The following is a 23,230-nucleotide window of genomic DNA, read 5'->3' on the forward strand; positions in this document are numbered from 1 at the left end:
ATGCAAGATAAATCTTGTAAAAGACGACAATATGTAGTATTTGGTTAAAATTGCGACTGTTACAAGGAAAAAGGATTTTAAACCCACAGGAATCAAATGGAGACACAAAAACGTTATTGTTATGGTTTTCGGTCAAAGTTAAAATAATATGTAATAAACGTAAACCCTAATTGTACGATGGTAATTAATTTGGTGTTTTATTTTCCTAATCTGATATTAATTATTGAGTTAATTAAGAAAAAACTATTTAAAATGATGGTTCAGCCGTTTATTCACTTCACTTCCTTATTTAAACAAATATATACCTATATAAGCTACATGTAGTAATAATTCGGCATTTGCAGCTGTGACATCCTTTGGATACATCATAATATATTTAGTCGTGTTCAATGTAATTATATTCAAATAAAATATATTTTGAAAAAAACTTAGGGTTAACTCATTTTTACCTTTCTACAGTCGATTGTTTTCCGCGGTCCCCCAATATGTATTAGCCCAGGGCCCTTTCAAGCGTAAATCCGACTCTGTAAAATGCACTCCATGGTAGTTTGGCTCTGCGAGAAATCTTTTCATGCATATTATTATCTCCGTCAATCTACATTTGCTGTCCGAAGTATATGTAGTTTGATTGAGAGCCATTGATAGGGATCGTTAAGCTATCATTATTTTTATCTTCCAAGGGGTTTGATGATTTTTAACCTTACTTCGCGGCTTCAATTTGGATGCTCCTGCTTGGAGGTATTTTGGGTGTTTTGCGAAGACAACAATGTCGCCTGCAAACGGCAAGTGACAGAGATTCCTCTGTTCTCTCAGTCTAGTCGGCATGCATAGATGATTTTTGGATTGAAGAGCATTTGGTATTAAATCGTAGTATAAAAATGCGTTCTTTTGCAATATAGGTAGGTACATTTAGTTTTTAATGATTTGATTTAGTAACTCGCTAAATATCGTAATATTTTTATGCTCACTAATCCAGTGTTTCTCAACTTTTTTACACATTCGGACCACTAACTCTGAACAATATTACTAATAGATATAGTAACGTTTAATAACGTCTATTCGTGGTTGATTTCGTCACGTAAAAGCATTAATCTATTTTAAAAGCAAAAAAATGCATAAACACTTGCAGGTGCACGGATTTTGAAGACTTCATTGGAATTTTTAGCATATGCATTTGGACGCTAAAAATTCACGGATCACCGGTTGAGAAGCACTGACAGTGTCCATTCTTTTTAAATATCACTGTAATCTAACCGCCAATTTGTTAGTTATAAATTGGTGGTTTTAATTAAAATTAATTGATCAACGCTTAACCCGGGGGCTACTCAGATCAGAGTGTGATAAAAGTATTGAATCGAACAGGTTTTCGTGATTGATACCTTTGACTTGCCATGCAATGCGAAATATTAACTATATTATTTTCTTTACAAATACGGCAAGAACATTGTTATTTGTACGTTTTTAAGGTAAATAGTAAATGTCACATACTTAAACACGTTTTTACACTTCAAAGGCTTGGCAAAAATGGGAAAAAAATTATCACCGAGAACCATTGTTCCAAGATCGAATTTAGTCTTGAGTACATAATTAATGTTAAGTTAATTTTAGTATTTATATTGTCAACAATAGGTACCTATAAAACTATTTCACTGTAAAAAAAATACAACGGAGATATTTTTTAATATAAAACAAAAAGGGATGTAATAAAGTGGTGCACGACATTTTAAATTTCTGATTTAAAATATATGTATTTTATACCAGTTTTTTTTTTAATTTATGGTGTTGGATGGATGTTATGGTGCAAGTTTTTTAGAGTTCACAATTAATTGGCCAGTATATATTAGGTATATATATACATAAATTATGACTCATTAATGCAAGGGTGGCCAATCTTTATATGCCAAGAGGGAGTAGGATTTTTTATCTATCAGTCTGACAATTTTGCCCGTCCGTCCGAACGGTTTTCCCCACAAAATAAACTTTGCCGAAGCGAGTGGAGAACTGTTTTGTTTTGCTTTCCTTTCCTTTACATTTTCCCCGTTCCGTTAAATTTAGCTCGCAAACTATAGGTTCATCACCGCCGCATTAGTGTTTATTATGTTTATTAGCTATGTTACAATTATTAATGTGATAAGTATTAAATAATCCTTAAAATGTTGCACGGAGAACTGAAAATATATGGTTTTTTTTCACCACCAACTGCACCTGTTGTCAATCAGATTGAAATGAATAAGGTTGACAAAGTAAAGAAGGATTTGAGAATTTAAAAAAAAAACATACTGTTTGTCCATCTTACTTACGCTTCTTTTCTATCTAGCTCCTCAATAATACAAATAATATTATAGCCATGAAAGGGCTATACAACTACTCCCAGTTAATATATTTTTTGTAAACCGTAGGAAATTACTTCTCACCGTAAAAGTATTTTCATACAAATGCCTTTGCTCCTATATATTTTGTTTTATTTAATTTAATAAAGGCAATGGCTTTCCAATACAAAAATACATTTAACACCAAATGTGTAATTAAGTACGGAAAAAAATATTCGATCAATATTTGATTGATTACTCAATACTGAGTAGATACCTATTACTGCTTTGACATACTAATTTGGTCATATATTTTAATGGAGAAGAAGTAAAATATTAGTAACTACCTACATGTTCTTGATTGAAACGTAGTCCTTCACCGTTTCATAACGGGCGTTCCGGCACCCTTTTTCAAGGTATTTTTAATGTTTCAGTAGCAATTAGACGAAACAATGTTCGCGCTTACATAGTACAATTAATATTCCTGAATCATCTCATATGAAAAGACATATCCTGAAAAACTATCGCGTTTGATATGTGCATTGAATTATTACCATTTCGTCAAGTGAATGTGAACGCGAATTTTCGCAAATAAATCTAATTATTACCCCAATAAGAGCTTCATTGAAGACCAAAACAGTTTCTGCACTTTTGTTTATCAAAGTCGTCGGACCGCCTTAGACACTTTTCGATCATTCGAAGTGCGTTGATCGGTAGTTACTCAGTGGAAGACATTCGGCCATAGACTCGAACAAGAAAAGGAATCGAGACGATTTGCCAGACGAAAATTGGACTGAACTTTGGAAATCACCATGGCCCCCACAAAGAGGGGGCTGACAGAGCTCTGGCCTGGGGGATCGACCAGAAAAGTGAGATAAACTCACATCACGAATTTGCTCCAATCGTAAAAAAAATCGTTTGCGGCGATAATTTCCTTCAAACGTATTAACATTTTAAAATATGTGGTTGTGTTATTGCATTCTTTGGTTGTTTGTTGATACACTGAATCTGAATACCCTTAATTTTACCTCGAACACCATTTGAAAAACACTACCTTAGACCGTCACACTGCCTTTAACCTTAGTAATACATAGAGGGCCTGCCAAAGATCCAGGACTGTGGGCCCGCTTCAGGATGTAGGAGCCATGAAAATCACTATTTATTATAGTTTTATTAAAATATATGTTTTTACAACTATTTGTTACTTCGTGACATAGGAAAAGTTGCTTTAAATGATATTTGAATTTAATTTTCTTTAGTACGTAAGAAATTTGGCAATAGGTACGTGAGGCACCTTTATTTTTTTTTAAAAGCCCTGCGTTTTTCTATACAAGTAATATATCTAGTTAGATATACATAAGTGTAAACTTAATAATTTAAATGTACCTACATCCAATTAAATACCCAAATAATGCCTTGACGTTTCGTATAATATGTAAGTTTTTTTTGACGTGTATTGATATTTTTATACATTTACATATTATTTAATCTAAATATTAAAACCAATGTACTACATTTATCTTTCCCCAGTAGGTATGTTGTGTTGATAATATCATTGGCTTACGGTTGTTATGTTGTAACTCTATAATACCTGTCGTATTATAATGATTGTTTTGACATCTTAGTTAAGAAAAATAAATTATACAATCAGTTAGATATGTCACGTGGAATTCAAATGAAAATAATAAATTGTTATCGATATGTAGTTCCGACAGAATTGACATGTCAGCGAGACAACTGTTCAAAGCTTTTATCTCCATAAGATCTCACTACTTTTACTACTTAGAATCTTAATGGAATTTATTTTAGAGCGTGTTCAGAAAAAAATTCTTCGACATCTTTATTTTAATGTATACATACATAGTTATTGTCCTTTTGACAGCTTCTCAAACGAGTATTTTCCGACTAACTTTCTTCGAGTTATGCTCGCCTTTCACTCTCTCGAAGCTCGTAGGTCACTTCTGCTATGAAAGCATATTTCCCTGCTTTCACGTGGCAAAGTTTCCAATCCCGATATTCTGGGAAATTTGAATTTTATGCACCTGTCAATTACATGTGTGGTCAATCATGACCTATTTTGGGTGAAAGCTGTTTCCGCATGTCAGCTTCACCAGGCACCAATAGCGAGGGCTGTGCGGCTGGTCAATGCACTCCCTAGAGATGTAGACATTTTTAGTGATGCATTATGCATCCTGTTTTTAAAATTCTATTTTATTGTTTAATTTGTATTTTTTTAATTATTGTTGTTTTTTATTTTATTTATATTTTTTTTCTATCAAATTATTTTTTTGCTTTGTTTTTTTTCTCTACCTTGCTTTTTCTCTAGTTTATTTACTTGTACTTTTTATTCTAAATGTCATGTTGTGAACGTCTTGAATTAATTATATGTTATGTGCTCAACGTGTCTTTTTTTAAATAAATAAAAGCATATCGATGTTGCTCAACCAGAAGGACGTTAGTGGATATTTGCAGAAAACCATTTTTTTTTAAAATATTTATTACTAGATTTCACACTTTACATTTTACCACTCAATTTATATGGGCTTATTGGTACGGTTACCCTAACTATCATAGATTAAGATTAATATAAGATAATTTCGTTTTTCAGGGATCACAATATGGGATCATTTTTCCTCGTAAAATGTGTCAATTAAGATATCATCGCGGTTCTTGGGCGATAGGAAATCGAGCGAAGCGACCCCGCACAATTAATTCTTTTTTGCATTAAAACAAGTAACGGCTTTGTGAGTTTTGATTACTATTTGTCACCTGTCGCCGCAGTTTATAATGTGGCCGCGCCACCGACTGATTTATACCCCCAGCACAGCTGTTGCAGATTTTTTCCCGATACGAATTGCGTAAATTAATATTATATTTCCGAATTAAATGTCGTAATATTTTTCTCTTCTCACCGTTATTTCAGTTATCGTTTTAATTTTCTCCCCTCCTCTGTCAGCGAATCTTCTCGCGCCCACCACTGTCAAAAAATAACCGCGAAACTTTTGACATTTCATTTTGTACTTGGCGATCTAAGTATATCCTTCCGTCTACACTCTGAAATATTATAATATCTAATTTAATGCGCAATATGTTATAACTTATATGACCATACATGATCATGAAACATTAAATTTGTAAATTGTGGTTTATTTAAATGTATATTTGAAAGATTTTAATAATCTAACCTTATTCTTGTTTAGTAAAGTAAAACTTTCGGCGCAGAAATTTCAGAAAAATCCTTTACTATAAACACATACACGCTTTTATTTCCTGACTGACACAAACATATGTTAAAATCCCTACTTTATAGATGAGAAAGTAAATTTAAGACCAGTTCGCCAGTGCCAGTAGCCGTAACGTTATGATCATTATTATTATGCTGCACGTTGCGTATTATCACGTGACGTCACAGTAAGCTGCCACTACGGAAAAAAGATGTGTAACGTCGTTTTTCTTGGTGATTTTATCAGACTGATGCTCCCATCCCATAGCACATTTTGAATCTTTAAACGAACATTTCCAGTTTCAAAATCTGCCGAAATCACCAGACCAATAATGAGGTCACCTCATATTGTACCGCACTGCATTGACACCTGCATGACTCAATGAACTTTTTTTCCTATAGGCCATAGGCCTACACATTGTTTGACTAGTGTCAAAATTGCGTGTTTTTTGTTTTTAGCGGTTGGCATTATGTATTTTCTATAAAAATGTTGTCTATTATCTATGGTCTGCAGGTTGGATTCTGTAAAAAATATTATCTATGGATATAATAACGCAAGTAATTTTAACGTACGCACACGTAGAAACTGTTGAAATTAATTGAAATTAGCATGAATAATGAATAATAATTCAAAATATTAATACATTAGAGTTGGCACTCTCCATCATAGAATTTAGAGAGATGGTGATCGTTCAAAATATTCTGCAAAATGATATCATTTTTTTAATTTGTCGCCGTGCCAGCGTGACAGTACGCGACGTGCATATCAATATAATATAATTATAATATTATAATAGAGAGATGGTGATCGTTCAAAATATTCTGCAAAATGATGATATCATATTTTTTATTTGTCGCCGTGCCAGCGTGACAGTACGCGACGTGCATATCAATATAATCACAACTTAAAGTGCATCTAAAAAAAGTGTCAAAACTATTACCAACCTATATCTATTTGTATTTTATATACCTTCCGTGAGATGTTATCTCTGTTTGGATCCCGACTCCCGAGTCTTAGCTCTAGCGGTCACTCGCACGCGAGTCCGCCGCCGAACGTATTCACAACACAACGCCGGCCAAAAGTTTTGATTATCTTTTCCCTTGCGGCCATTGCTCGGTTTCAGTCAGTCCCGCGCTCCGCCACGGCGCGCATGGGCGGACACCTTTCCGCTTCCGATCGCGATTCGCGCCCCGACGGCCCATCTTTTTTCTCGCTTTTCCACTATCATCTCCGCACGCATTCGACGCAGCTGTGCGTTTGCGAACACCCGCCGCATCTAGGAAAAGCGACAGGCGCCCGCGTCGCCACCGCCGTCAGCGCGCGGAAAATTCGAAACACACTTTCGAATTTCGAACATATTTTTACTGGAGGAAACAAAGCATAAGCGCGGACTGCGAGTGCTGCTTGACGTATCGTGAACAATTGGCGCACATTAAATTATCGTTTGAAAGTTCGAATCAAAATAAACATACTTTACATTTTTTTTTCAAATCGTTTGTTTATTTAATTTTCTACAGCAAATTTTAATATTATTGCACTTGTAATAGTTATTACTGTATATTAGAAATTGGAACTGATCCGATTGTCGGTAGTGAGTTTTGTTTTTGGTGACGTTTTTAATTTGAAACGAATACATTTTATGTGAAATATGAACAGACAATATCCTACTGAGCGATTGTGTATAATAAAATAATAATGATCTGGTGAATTGTCGAGGATAAAGCAAAACTCTGACATGTTTTTGTTTTGAAACTTGACAAGCAACATCGGCTCGGGTTCGTTGAATTGCAATCGCATTTTTGAACATTAAACTTTTATATTCAATAAGATATCTAGTTGTGTTTATTATTGTTTGTTCTTAAGAAATGCATTTCAATTGCATTTTTTAACGGAGGTGTTTTAAATCAATGTTATTATTGGTTGTGTAAGTGATATTATATTCTTTAATGGCTATTCGGAAGCCTATACGTGGTTTACGGATATTTTGGTTAATGTTTATTGGGCATAAAAGAATGTCAACAAAAATAATACGAAATAATAAAATTTAAAAAAAAATCGACAATATTTTAATCTAAGTATTAGAAAAAAATACTCTGATACATACAAGTGATTTGTGGCTTTAATAATGTGTACTTTTTGAGAAAAGTTTTTCAAAAAAATTGTTTTACAAGTTTTCCTACATCAGGATGAGATTTGCGAACCCATTTCAAACGGGGGCGATGCATGCACCTCCCAATGGCGTCAAAGCACTTCACCGGAATATCGGTAGGTATCATTAATAAAAATATAACTGATATATCTTGTTTACATCAACAACAACAAAAAACATACAAATAAAGAAACTTGATTAACAACAGCTGCCATATTTGTTCAACCGATAGCTCACGGGCACCCGGTAGTCCTCGATGTTATATTTGAAGGCTCCCTTGCTAAAAAATGCATTATAAGTAATTAAACGTATATTACCATTAAATTTAAAGTAGGTATATTTTGGAATCATATTTTCGTTCACTGTTATCATAATGCGCCAAAAATGACGCCCGCAGAGCTTTTTTCGATTTGAATGTTCTTAATATTTTTTAAATACGTACCTACTTACGCCCATCCATATATTATATTTTTCGATTTTTAATTTCCCATGTTTTAAAAATATCCCTAGCTGCAAAAAGGTTGGACGTGTTGTGTTTTTATACACGTAACATTCATTCATTCGACATAATTACACATTAGGTTGACTCTTAATAAGTAATAAAATAAATAAGATAAAAAATAAATAATATTAAACCTGAAAATAAAATAATTACGCAGGCTATTTAAAAATAATAATATACATACTTTTAAATTCGTTTGAAACTGATAAAATATACATAATTAATTATATTATAATCTCATGTGTTCTGTAATATTTTAGAAAAACAATATACTTATCTTAATTATCGTATAAAGATCTGTGTAGAAACCTCCTCGTGAGAGGGCCAATATCCGCAATGGCCTGTAGAATGGCTTCTAAATAAAAAAAAATTAAATCTTTTTTCCTTCGCTTCTTATATAAATAAATAAATCAAATTATATGATAAGGATAACTATAAAGTGTTAAGTACTTACTACATTTAAAAAAGTTGATCTTCATATTGTGCTAAATAACCATTATTGTAATTTTATCTATGGCAGGTATAAGCGATAGTGCTCATAGAACGCGTCGAGCGGGCGAAGTCGGCGTATGAAGCGTTTATTCATAACCATAATCACACGTCTCTTCCCGCGCATTACCCTTCACCTATGTAATAAGCGGCCCAAGCAGCACAAAATAATTATTTTTACAGCGTCTCTCATAACAAAGCAATAAAAATATTATATTATTTCGGGGCTTGTAATTAATATTTACGACGACATTATTCAACCAGCGAAATATAGGACACGGAACAAAGAGTTCCCTGTTATTAAATAATTGCTTTTCGCCCGTCGATCGACGACGCCTCGAGCAGCGTGATTTTGGTAGCCGTGTTCAATGAATGGACTTCTTTGTATTTTCATTAAATCGTATCGCCGAGAAGCGAAACACGGTGACTCATGCGGCAGGCGGGGCGCAAGGCATCGTCAAGTCCAGTGTGCGCTGGCGTATTTGATTACGTTGTATTTTCGATGATTTACGCGCCACTTGTAGAAATTTTGCGCGAGCGCCGCACTCGCTGCGTCAATGGGTTTTATGCCTAAGATATCACCATCGGTTTAATTCGAAAAAATATTCAATACAAACGAAATTGACAGATTTATTTGCGAGGCTGAGAAATCATGCAAGAAAATTAATATTATATTGATTCTGAATTACTGATCTAATACAAATCCGCGTTTTTCGCGGTCTAAAAGAAATCGACTTAAAACAATTTTACCAATAAAAACTTTCTGGAAAAGGGAATAACCGATCCTTAATATTCTTTTAAGCTCGCACCTGTTGCAGCGAGAAACTTCAAAAGCTCACGTCGTTTTACAACTTTTATTATTGCCTCTATGGTAGGTGTGTTCATATTATGGTTATATTAATTGTCTGTGATTTAGATTCTTAATCACCATGAATTACGTTTACATTTTTACAAGAATCTGTTATTTTCTATAGGTCGCCATTTTATTTTCGTTTTCGATTAGAATTATTAGATACATGATACAGTTTTCGTTTTTCAGAGATAATCGAGTCAGCGCCTTATAGTTATACTAGTTAATTATTGTAACAACATTTACGATCGTGATCACTGATCACACAATTAAATTAATATTGCTACATGTTTTAAATGTGAACAAATCATTGGGGTGGAGATTTTACAGATATAAAACTTTAAAATTAAATAAAACAAATACCCAATCGTGGTAATGGCCATTGCATTGGCTTTATTGGAAAGATAGTTTTATGACACTGGTCTTTAAATATGATTTCGAGCATAAGGGCGCCGCTTTTGGCTCGAAGAAAGCACAATCTGGAAGTCCACTTTTTGGAGCAACTGGGGCCGTATATCGGCAGTAACGCGGCGAATGTTGGCTTCCAAGTTGTCTATTGTCTCTGGTGTATCGGCGAAGACTAGCGATTTCACATAGGTATCCCCACAGAAAATAATCCAAACGTGTTAAATCTAAAAAAAAACGATCTTGGAGGCCAATTCACAGGTCACAACGATTCACAACGCGAAATTATGCGCTCAACGAATGTTTCCTTCCATAAATTGATTGTGGCGCGCGCTGTGTAACATATTGAAACCACAGCTCTTCGAACGAAACAGTCAGTAATCATGGATCTATAGCGCTCTCCATTGACTGTAACGTTTTGGCCGGCATCATTTTTGAAGAAATATGGACCAATGATTCCACCAGCCCATAAAGCACACCAAACAGTTACTGTTTGTGAATGTAACGGCGTCTCAAAAATGGCTTGTGGATTTTCTTCACTAAATACTCCAAATGCGGCAATTTTGCTTATTGACGTAGATATTTCAATCAAAAAAATGAGCCTCGCGTTGTTCTGTCGTAAGTCTGTTCATGTTGAAATGGCAAACCAAACTGAGCACAAATCAGCTGTCAGCTGTCAAATTGGCTGTCGCTGGAAAAAGTGTTGCTAATTCGAAAAACAAACCCCTAAAAAAACTTCCTGTATACCTATAATATATATCTACATTATCGTCATAGGTGAGGATTCTTTCTTTGCGCATTCGTACAATTTCGCCGTGACATAATAATGGTAGGTTGTAGCATTTATTTTCGATTCTGAATTTATTGTAGTAATTGGCAATAATGCATTGAATTATTTTGAGTTTTTGTTTATGTCTGCTGATATAACATCAACACATTTTGGTATTCTCTCGTCAGCACTGTATACTCTCCCAAATAAAACAAACAAAAACTATTTTTGTGTTGGTCATAATAGATTTGTTTACCATGTTCTTATCTGCGAAACTCGCGCCACGAATTATTTTCGACTCGTGGTAGTGATACCGAAATACCTACATACTTAATTATTTTGGTCGCCCATATTTCATCGCTCACTGCGAAATTCGCCATAAAGATTGATGACTCGCAATAATAGATAACTACCAATTTTGTCTCGTAAAAGTACTCATTTGGCAAAGTTAGATAGTCAGAGGACCCTGATACTGTAAAATGTAAACGCAAAACAGATGATATGGGGTATTTATAATTATCTTCTTCAAGTCCCGTCAAGTTGGCAATCAAACTAAGCAGGGGTTCAAAAACTTTTTCGTCAAAGGGTCAATCTTGAAATCAAAATTATTTGGCGGAAATATTTTCTGTTTTAAAAAAAACAAGGCAAAAAAGTATTTTGTGAACTTATATTTTTAACTAAATAGGGTTCCGCGAAGGTTGCTGGTTTTTGTAAGGTATGATTTTGACAAATAGATTGATGAGTACTAGCTGAAAATCTTTCAATCAGACTTTAAACTATTCTAGACGAAGCGGTAGGTAGGTGCAGATTAACAGTTTTATTAATATTTGACCATTAAAGAGGACACTTAATATAAAGAGGACACTTAATATAATATGTGAAGATATTGGTTATCACTAGGCTTAGGATTCTTAGGTATTTAATTTTTTTTTTGAGTGGCCCCACAACAGTCTGTTTCAGACAATTTTGAAACATTTAAGCCCTATTTGTTAGCGCCTATTTTTAAATATTTTTGGATAATTACATATTTTTACATATTTTAGGTTTAATCTCGTATTTTCACGTAAACACAAAATTAATTAACACAATAACACTAGTAAACACAATTGTAATGTTAGAATCATCTACAAAGTCACTAGTGGAGTAAATTAATATTTTAAACAATACTGCTGCTAAAATAAGAAAATGTTCCTGGACCAATCGGAATAAGAATAAGTAAAATTAAATAGTGTTTTAAATAAAAATACTAGACTTCAAACGCTGCGGAATATTAAAGCTGTTCTGGAAAATTCATCAGATGTTTCAATTTTTTCTACTTCAGAAATAGTTTCATTTACATACTCAATAATAACATCTGTAGAAGTGGAAAGAAGTTTTTCCATGTATAGAAATTTGCTAGGATGAAATCGTCTAAAGATTCAATTTCGAAAATTTGAAGCATTATTTTATTATTTATTGTAATAAAGCGTTTCCTGTTTGTGAATAAATAATAAATTAAACTCTTGAAATTTATATGATTTATTGTAATACTTAAATTTTTAGCACCTATTTTTGTTTTTTAGCACATAATTATTATATTTTAATAATATATTTTCCAATTATATCTACTTATTTTAGGTACCTATTATTCATTTTTTAGCACCTAAAAATCCTAAGCCTAGTTATCACCATTCGGCGCTGATTTTCTTTAAAAGGTCAGGTGGCATCACGAGGTAAAATCCTCGTTAGAAAATGTAACCTGCGGCAAGAGTAAGTTGTTGGCACATTGTATAAATCTCATATTTCGATTATCTGATCGATTTCGTTATTATACGAAATTGGATATTATCTTACCGACATATTATACCTACACGGCATTGATCTACGGGCTGGGACTCATACCTACTACAGAAAAAAACGTATAAAGTAGTTATATACTTATATTATAGCACGTATACAATATAGGTATATTCTAGCGAAACCAATTCAAAGATTTAGCAATAATACATTGTTTCGACCCCAGAATTAATATTTATAGCACCGCATAGATACGACCAATAAATAAATAGTGCTCGTTCTTCCAAAAACTAGTCAGGTTTTTTTAAACTCCGTATAAAATAGCATATTTTTATAACTATTACTATGATTTTTTTATTAACTGGCTAGGTATTTAATTCGGTCTGAAATCTTTGAACGCATAACTTATTTTTATTTAATTTAATTAATCATATCGCTTGAAAACAATCAACAAACTCAACCAATCCGACTGTTTGTTGTGTATAAGTACATTGTCGTTGTGATTTTTATTAATACAGTAATTCCCCGTTCAGATATATTTATTTTATAATATTATTTATACTGATAATAGTTTTTTTTATAAAATTTAATACTAGGATAATAATATTTTGATTTTGTAGTACTTAGGTGCACTTACACCATTATTTGGTAAATGAAAATAATTTAAGAGCATACCTACATATAAGTGAAACGGCAAATAATTTTCAACAGTAGGTGGAACGAAATGTCGCAGACGTCGCCAATCGGAGACGACAGAGAGGTGTGAGCACGTCAATTTGTTTTATGATAGCGTCGGAGGAATATATTCTTAAATCGTGTAAAGATGACTAAAAAACGTTCCGCATGTACTTGAAAAAGAAAACATGTCAATAAATATACTATTATTATTACAAATATAATATTAAAAGGACGCATGTTGAATTTTTATGACAAATTATATTTCGTTCGGCTCGCGTCATTTGCACAATCCGCGCACCGCGCACCATGCCTCAGCTGAAGTTGATACTTTTGCATATTTTTGACAGACGAAATAATTTGAGGTTCAGTTTTATTTTCCGTATTTATATTGCGTTATATCGTAGTTGTGATGTTTAATTAAATAGTTTTTATTACATAGGCTGTTTTTGTATATTCTCAGTGTTATATATTATAATATAACCGAAATGATGAATTATAGACCAATTCCCAGATGTAACATGTCGCATTTGACCGTAGTAAGAATTATCAACTTCAATGTATGTTGTCATCACATTGGAGTTATTACAATCATTCAAGATGATGGATCCCCCCCCACCACCTACTTGTTATTTAGGTACAAATAAGTTTAGAGTCTACCTTCATTCTTGGGCATAAAATAAGTTTCCTTTGTGATCGTGATAGTATAGATCAGTGGTTCTCACGTAAAATTTAACTGGCCGCACAATTATTGACAGTTCTATACAAACGTCTGGTGGCCGCACCAAATTTCACTTTTGTTGTGATTGAAAAAATTAACGCTAAATCTTATTTACTAAAAAAAATGGATCAATTTCTTTTTATACAAGTCCATTAAATAAAAGATATTTGAAGATTTTAGGACATATATATTTATTTCAAAATAATGCAAATGGAAATTCCTCAATTCTCCTTTTTTCCAATGCGACCCGCATGGCTCCTTCTAAGTTTACATCTGTCAACTGGCTTCGATATTTGTTTTTTTATTTATGAAATGCATTACACTGAATGATCTTTCACGGTAGTAGAAAAAATCCACAATATTAAGAAAGCAATAATTGCAAATTCTTTGAAATGATTTGATTCTTTTTATTTTTTATTATTTAAAAATTTTCAACCGTGATATTATTAAAATGGTCTTTAAGTACTTGGTCATGTCATGACTCATTTCCAATACCTAACGAATAGTTAACGTTAGCCCAGTTAATTAAATCAAATACTTACTGAAAATGATGTTGGTGGCCGCAGCAAAATCTTTTGGTGGCCGCATGCTATAGAATTATAGATGGTTAACCTATCGATAATCGTGTTATGTTTTATTAATTATTGTATCATTAAGTGTAGACCAAATTAAAAAAAAAGGTTTGTATTGCCATCTGCTAATCTATATCTTAATATTTTGACGACGTTGTTTGACGAAATTTCATTTCATATCTCAGTTATAAAAGCGACCATAACTTAGTCGACAAAACACTATCTATTTATAACCTGAAATTACTAGAATATTCAAATTAAACAAGTGCCAGGTTTGCTCTGCTCCGAATTGTTGATGATAAATTAATTTATGTGCCGTAACTCTTGTTGTCTGCTGACTAGATTGAGAAAAAAATGTGACTCGACCTGTTTTTTTTCGATTGAGTTAGGTCGTATTTTGATATCTTTCACCCTCCCCTCCAATTAATTTATCTCTGGCTCATTCGGCCAAGTCTCGTAAATAATATTTTTATGTGGACGTAATCTTTTAAATCTTGTTATTTTTCTTCGAATTTGCTTTTTCAACTGCATCACTAATGTATAAGAAAGCGGTGATGAAAAAGCTTTCAGTAATTTTGCTACACGTAAAATTGTATTTCTTTAATTAAGATAATCCTGGCATGAACCTATAAGTATCAGTAAATATTCATTCAGCTTCCAAAATGACTCAAATACCCTCAGTCGATAGGATTACTTTTTTTATTCATATAAAATTTTTTGAGATAATAAATTTCGTACGATACATTAATAACGTAAAAACTTTCGACTTTGATTCTTGACTGAATTTTCAATTTGGGTAGAAAATTTGATCTTATTGTGGCATTTTTTTATGAAAAAAAAACTCTCGAGTTTGATTTTGGACAGGATTTATCAGGATATGGAATATAAATCAAACCTGGGTCACAGCTCAAAAAGGTTAAGAAATCTTGCTTTACAACATGTCATCAAAACGAATAACTATACCTATGTAATGTAGCTTTGGATCTCTAAATCGAAGAAATGAAAATGGTAGGAACTAGATATCTATGCTAATATGACCATGATTTTAACGAAATCTATTTGAGTGAAAATCTTTTCATAGAGGCAACATCTCATCAGCCAGATAATTATTGTGACAGGTTTTCTACTAGCAAGTGTGTCCGACAAGGCGACACTAGCTTATTCAACTTATTCACCGCTACTCTGGAAGATTTATTCAGACTACTTGACTGGGAGAACAGTGGAAGTTGAGCTTTGCAGACGATATTTTTGTGTTTGCGAACGACCCAAAATACCATGCAAACATCATGAAATGAATCGTTACGAAACATTACGAATGAAATCGCAGTAGGTTTAAAGACAATCGTCTCGAAGACAACAGTAAATGATACACTGCTTTGCTGAACCAAAAGCGATCCTAATCAATGGCATTCACAACGAGCGAGTCAACAATTACGTATAGATATCTCGGATAACAAATGTCAAAAATAAACAAATAGATAATTGATCAGACATGAATACGTGGTATGACAACCAGACGCAATGGCGATGGGCTGGGATGTCGCTCGGCGAGTGGACCAATTGGAGCTGGCCAAATGCTGCCATAAAGTGGTACCCAAGGGGCACTATACGACTACGAGGACGCCCTAAACCCCGCTGGATAGACAACTCATACAGTTCAGTAAATACACTTGGCAGCGATGAGCTGGGGACTGAGAAGAGTGGAAAGAGCTAGGGGAGGCATTCATCTAGCAGTGGATCGACCCCAGCTGGTTTCAAGCGCAATTCTATCTTTTGTTGGTTGTCACATCTTCCGAGTATAATGGATGAATGTAACAAAGTGAGTAGATACTTAGGTATATTTCCTAAAATTTCAACCAAGTCGTTAAAATTCACCGACAAAGTAATGCAGGAGAGAATGCAGTGTGATGTCGGTAATTTTTTTTAAATTACAATCATTGTTTATATACCATGCAGATATTATTAATACTCTACTACCTACAGGTGTACCCATTATCGAAATTAAATTAAAATAATTTGGATAAAAATAATTTTCATTTTCAAATCAACCACTAATATAATATTATATACATTCAATTGATGCAAATACATATTTTTGAAGGCCAAATATATACTAAACTTTATATTAAGTATCTACCTACTATACACCCAATTAAAAATAACATAATATTTTACGTGTTAACTGAATACAAAAATTTATCTATTTACTAATTAGGTGAGTATTTTTTTATGTTTTTTCTATTCAAAATTAACGTGCATAATTCGGTAAAGGTCTATGCATAATTTTTATCGGTTTCTGCTACGACGTATCACATAAGTATTGCGATATTTATGATGTAGGTACAGGTAGATTATAAACGTTGAATATTCATTAGAAAAATCCTTGATTTGATGCACTGGCTGGCTAAGATGACTTGAATCTAACCCCCCGCGAGTCCCACCAAAATAAATCCAATTAATTTTGAATCAGTTCAATAATCCAACAATTCTAGTGTGCCTACCTTTTATTCAGCAGAATTATTGCTCACCAGCAACAGCTCCCTGGCGTCTATCCCCAAATTCTCTCATGCAAAGACTAGATCATCTGACAAGACATCTCTTTTCCTTACGATTCCATTGAGCTTCTTCATCGGAATGCGGGAATCGGTCTTCCGTTGCAGGTGTTGCCCCCATTTTAGTCAGTGCATTTGTATATGTTTAGAGAGATGCAGATCCTTGTATTTATATATTTTTATGATTTTACCGAGGCTTTGACTGGGACTCGCTGTCATATCGCCTATTCTCATCTAGAAGAGGATCCGCCGATCAGGCCCTCAATCAGTTTCTGTTTAAGAACTTTACAATTCTGCCAATCTCTTCCCTCCTACCCACCACTAGGGCACCTTTCAATTCGTCGACATTCTCAAAGGTCTCCGCAATTCGCAACTGTACTCTGTGTCGTTCATATTTAGGGCATTGTACTGCTATATGTACAATGTCCTCTAAAACAGTGCTCCGCAACCTTTTCTCACCCACGGCACAACAAAGGTCTTCCCAGAATTCCACGGCACACCACAGATAAAACAATTTATACACCAAAACATGGACCCCACATCCTAAAGTGGGACCCCAGGCCAGGATCTTTGGCGGGCCCCCTACCTATCGCTAAGGTTAAATACAGTGTGATACTCTAAAATAGCGTTTTTCAAATGATGTTCGAGGAAAAATAATGGTATTGATTGTATGTTTAGCGATTTTTGTATTTGTTAATACACCCACCAGAATTATGGTTAATTATCTGCGTAAGAAAAAATTTATTATTTGTCGAGTATTGACATAATTATAAAATGTATCCTACAATGGCATGTTTTAAAATAATATTAATACCAGCGTAGTAAAATAGTACCGCAGGCGACTTTTTTTTACTATTAGAGCAAAATAGTAATTTGAGTTTATCTCACTTATCTGGTTGACCTGCCACGCCGGCCTATGCTGAGCCTGGATCCCAGGCTAGAGCTCTGTCAGCGCCCCCCTTGTAGGGGCCATGCACCAAAATTACATTAGTTTATGTGTTTTTATTTGATAAGTAATTAAATATACAAACACATAACACACGACGAACTAAATATACATATTTCCATGTATTTGTATTATCAATATAATAACTAATTAATGTGATAACTGAGCTTGTTTCAATGAACGTAAACGTTTTATATATTTTGGGTTGATATTTGAAAGAGCAACTCGAAGTTCTCGGTCAAGACCCTTCAAGCAAGACTGCTTATTATTTTAAATTATAACTTGAGTTGAAAAACTTCGCTCACCTAGATATGTCGTAGAAAATGGGAACTGAACTGCGATAGCCTTGTCGGAATTCCGAGGATATTCTTTATTAACCGAAATCCAGAAAATAGCCAATGGAGCATCGGCGAAGTTCAGTTTTAGCGTTTCGTCATTTCTCAATTCAACCAATTCCTCTCGAATTTATAGGGAAAGCGCTTCTATCGAATTTTCGGCATTGTTTGCAAAAGGGTTTCGAATCCAGTCGTATTGATTGTATGAAAGTAATGATGAAATTTCTTTTGCAGGAAAGTTAAATGTTTTTAAAACGGATCCAAATTATTTTTTTGTTTTCAGTGGTGGTCTGGTAGGTCCTTTGGTACATTTTTAGAGATCCTTGTCTTAACTCCTTCTAATTTATCAGATCACGTCAATATATTTTCATTCTGACCTTGCATTGTTTTATTAAGTTCATGCAGGTGCTCAAATATATTACCAGCCATGTACGCAAATTTGGATATTAAGTAGGTAAGTATTGTATAATATACTATAATGCACCGCGGCACACTTAGCATCGTCTCACGGCACACCGGTTGCGGAGCACTGCTCTAAAACATCACATTCTTCGCATGAGGACATCATTTTTTACCCATTGTTCTTGTTCTTAGCCTCAGTATCAGCTTAAGCTCATTTCTCTTTCATTATATAACATTTCTCTACACATCAGGGCACCTAACGTGGGATGGTAGAATGGACTTATTTGTTTTCCCCTTTTATAGGGATGCAAAATCTATCTACATGCTTTGATACATTTTCTTTATGACCTCATTTCAGTCCAGGTATTCAGGTACCCACTGATATGGCATCCCTGATTGGCTAGCTTCCTTTGCCAGATCATCCGCCCTTTCATTGCCCTCAATACCCATGTGCGATGGTACCATTGAAGGCATGTCACCCCCTCTTATTTTTCTTGACCTTAATCTTGTCAAGGATGTGGTATGCTATGCTTATCCTTGTATATATATTTATTAAACAAAAATTGGTCATTGCACCGGACTCCTCATACTCATACATTTATTTACGTACTTCGTCCTGTCACGTCCCAGTGTTGGAGTATAGGGTAAGCACAAAAATCCATCGCCACATGCCGCGCCTCACGCCATCGGCAGCACATATTTTTATAGCACCTGTGGGAGGGTCGGCCACGGCGATGGAACTCTTGAGTCTGTGCCAAAATAATACGGAGTGTCGCACTCTGACGGTACCCGGAACACATCACCCAACCACATGGTGTGTCTCCTCGTGATTACTTAAATCACTGAGGGTTGCTGTGCCAAAATTGAATGTCTGTAACGCGGTCGTAGACAGTAATTCTCAAAACTCAAAAGTGGAGACCTTTGAAGCTTGGTAAGATGGCATGTTTCAAAGCCATGGCCCCACAAGGAGAAGGGCTGACAGGGCTCTAGCCTAGGGGCCGGGCGTGGCTGGTCAATCTGATAAATGAGATAAAAACACATCTTAAATTTGCTTTAATAGTAAAACATGTCGCCTGCGGCGCTATTTCACTTCGGAGTTATTATCATTTTAAAATATATTGTGCGATGCAATTGTTGGTTATTGTCTGTTGAACATAGTTATTTAATTTTATATGTATTTTATAAAAATAAGTGTGTTCGATTTTTTGTTATATGGCATATCTAGCTCAGACGGTAAAATAAATTGTTCCACGAGACGGAGCGATAGTTTTGGGGATTTTATGAACAGGAACGACGCTCCGGTCCATTTCGAGCCTTGAAAACAGCATTTGGAAAATGCCACTATACAGCGTCACACTGCCTTTAACCTTAGCGATGGGTAGGGGGGCGCCAAAGATCCTGGCCTGCGGGGCCGCTTCAGGATGTGGGGGCCATGCTCACAGCCATACAGGAGCATAGGTAGGACGCACGCGTTAAACAAACTACTTTTTGATACTCACTCCTTGGCCTCCATGCGATTGTAAGTTCGCTAGATGAAATCTTCATTTACAGCTCCATACTATAATATTCGCCGCTGGACTTTCTTTTCGAACCTACTTATTCATTAGGTCGGAATTCGCTATCAATATGGCACATGCACAGAACAGGTTAATAAACATAATTCCGATATGCTATACACAATAAACTACATTTTGATGCAGGGTTTTGAATTTGTGAGTGCCTTAGGAAAATGAAACACGCATTATGCACGTGCAATAGTGTGTTTAATACACCAATATTAAATGAGCGTCAATCCATAAACCGAGAGCAGTTGCCAGTATTCGACGTACGACGTATTCATGACATGCGTTTAAGTGTATCCCGGTTCTTTCTTACCCGAGATCGGTTGCCTGCTACTCCTTACCCGTTAGGTATTTTAGTTCCCATTATTTAGTTCCCTGGGTATATGATTCATCCCCATAGGGTACCTACTACCGTGCGGATGATTGCTTTGTATATCAGTATTAAACAGATTGTAAAAATGATATCTAATGTTTTGGATGCAGCATCATAAATAAGATAGTGATTTTCCTTGTTTTGTTTCTTGTTATTGCCACTTGTCTCTTGGGTGTTGAGAAGTGTCGCACAAAAAGACACTCAAAAATAAATATTCATGAAATGGACTACCTCAACTTGTTTTGGTTGTCGGTTCGCAGAGCGTGAGGTGAAATGCCTGCTTACCGAGCTGCCGAATACAAAATATCAATTCTGTATTATCGACTGGCATCATTCAATCGGCCATTAAGAACAGGTATTATTAATAATCTCCTGACGTCAATTGAAATTCCGCAGTCAAAATAAATTAAGGCAGCTTCGCACTTCTCAAACAGTTGGATGGCCGGGCCTCGCATACTTGAATGTTGCAGAATATTTCACTTAACACAATATTGTTCTTGCTCTTTATAATGGGTACATTTTTGTGCATAATAATATATAGGGGTTATCTAATTTCTAGTACGAATTTGTATTTTCCTTTCGCATTAAAGACAGTGTTTTACTAGCTGTATGGCATGCGGCTCCGGCCTGTTGGAGGAACCACACGTTTTCCAAATCGAAATCTTCCAATTATTCCGTTCACAAAAAGTCAATACACCTTCCTCCACCCGCCGTGTCTGTACAGCCGTGGATTATGCACGGCCGCCTTCCACAGCGCTGTATTACGACATAATGAATATTTAATTTGCTCACAGTTCGTCCCGAACGGAGCCGCACGGGACCGATTATTTGCAACCATGCACCTCGGTGCTTAAGACAGACTCTAGAATCAAAATGAGAAATTGAGGTCCAGCTCTGCTGGCCGCCGGCGTGATGCGCCCTGTATACCCGCGTACTGATGCTCAAGATTTTAGTCTGATTCTACGGAAGAGTCGGGATTATCCCGCTCCCCATACGACGCTGCAAATTTTTCAAATGCCGCAAAATTGGCCTCTGTTGCAATCAGGTCCGCGTGGCCAATTGGGCCCGTGTGAGGACGGACCCTGGCAAACAGCTCCGCTCGTTCGGATTCCATAAACGGGCAATCCCAGAGGACGTGTCCAGCGTCTTATTGGAAAAGTCAGTTATCATTTGCCTATAGCGAACGCCATTGACCGTAACCGTCGCTTTTTCAGCATTTTCAGTACGAGTACGACCGGTCCGATAACACCGCCATCCCAATCCCAAAAACCGCTCCAAACAGTAACTTTCGCAGCATGTAACGGTCTCTCTTGAATCACTTGTGAGTTTTCCTCGCTCCAAATACAGCAGTTTTGCTTATTAATCTATCCATTGAGGTGAAAATGTCCCTCATCATTGTCGATGATTTTCCTTGAAAAAAAAAATGATCATAGGTTACCTGTTCCAAGACCCAATCGGCGAATCTGTGACGTCGCCCGTGGTCCGTCGGGTTTAGTTCTTGCGTGAGCTGAATCTTGTACGGGTGTAGGTGAATCCTGACGTTAATTTTCGCAGGACGTACCAAGTATGGTTGTACGATGATTATGCGTTGCGCGGTGGAGAAACGGTCCGTAGTGTTAAAATGGTAGACTTTCAATTGACAATATTTGAAAAAAATACGCACGAAATATTTTCAAGTAACAAATAACAGGACTGTAAAATTCGTACCACTAGTTGGAGAACCCTGTACAATTTATTCGTCTCCATAATGAGAATTTTAGCTTGTGTTCTATGTATCTATTTCATACTCTGTATTTATTTTTTCGTCTATTTCGGAAGGCCTGATACTACCGAGTACCGATTATAATCTATATAGTTATTTTTATTATAAATTGCATATTTAAAAGCAAATAAAGCCATTTCTCATTTCTTTGACACGTGTCTCGTTATTTGTTTAGCTGAAGCGTAAATGTTTGTCAGGTATGTATCTACAATACAATTAGGTTCAGCAATGTTTTGAAAATTCACTTTACGATATTATAGTCCTTCTATATTCATGTCGTCATATAACGTCATTACTATTTAGTTGTGCCTTTTTAATTTATCCCTTTTGGTAGTAGCTATGCGTTTTCATTTAGGTACGTCATATTGTGTAAAATTACGTCATATAAGTAGCATCTTATGTATTACGTATTTTTGTTACATTTTTACAATTTATATTATATGCATCATAATATCTGCCTTTCAATGGATATATAATATCACTGTAATTTTATTTATGATATTATTAAATTATCGCGATGATAGGAGAATTATTATGACGAATGGAATAGTGTTTTTTTCTAGGACCATCTCCTGTGTGAATATTTGTAGTAGAAAAGCAGACATTGGTCCGATGATGCTTATAGTAAAATATTATTAACAAGTACCCATCTTACTTGTGAAAACAGCGTAATTAGCGAGAAACGGTTGACCTTAAGATTAAAATTATTGTTTTGGTCAGTTCCGTGTAAGTGGGTATTATATTTAATTTTATTTTGTTATCTAAAATCGTAAGTGTCTTTTTCTTCGTAATATTTCGACTTTAAAACCGGCTCGCAAAGCGAATCGACACTATTATTCCAAAATTTATATTCCATC

General features: G+C 35.0%; 1 protein-coding gene across 5 annotated transcripts in view; it reads left to right on the forward strand.

Annotated features, from left to right (window-relative positions):
* Window positions 1-23,230, forward strand: part of NFAT (nuclear factor of activated T cells 3) — a 147,281-nt gene that overhangs the window by 50,516 nt on the left and 73,535 nt on the right. Inside the window, exon 1 of one of the 5 annotated variants that reach the window (XM_085955914.1) lies at window positions 7,535-7,798. The exons of 3 other annotated variants lie outside the window; for them this stretch is intronic. In XM_085955914.1, the coding sequence (XP_085812040.1) occupies window positions 7,720-7,798 (79 nt within the window). In that variant the 5' untranslated portion in view covers window positions 7,535-7,719. Of the gene's footprint in view, window positions 1-7,534; window positions 7,799-23,230 lie in introns of those variants that run through there. One more of the 5 variants, XM_085955918.1, reaches the window with a different exon arrangement.

The sequence above is a fragment of the Rhyacophila brunnea genome, unplaced genomic scaffold (genome assembly GCF_057557595.1).
Source record: "Rhyacophila brunnea isolate RB1 unplaced genomic scaffold, BYU_Rbru_1.0 scaffold_5, whole genome shotgun sequence".
Lineage (NCBI taxonomy): Eukaryota > Metazoa > Arthropoda > Insecta > Trichoptera > Rhyacophilidae > Rhyacophila > Rhyacophila brunnea.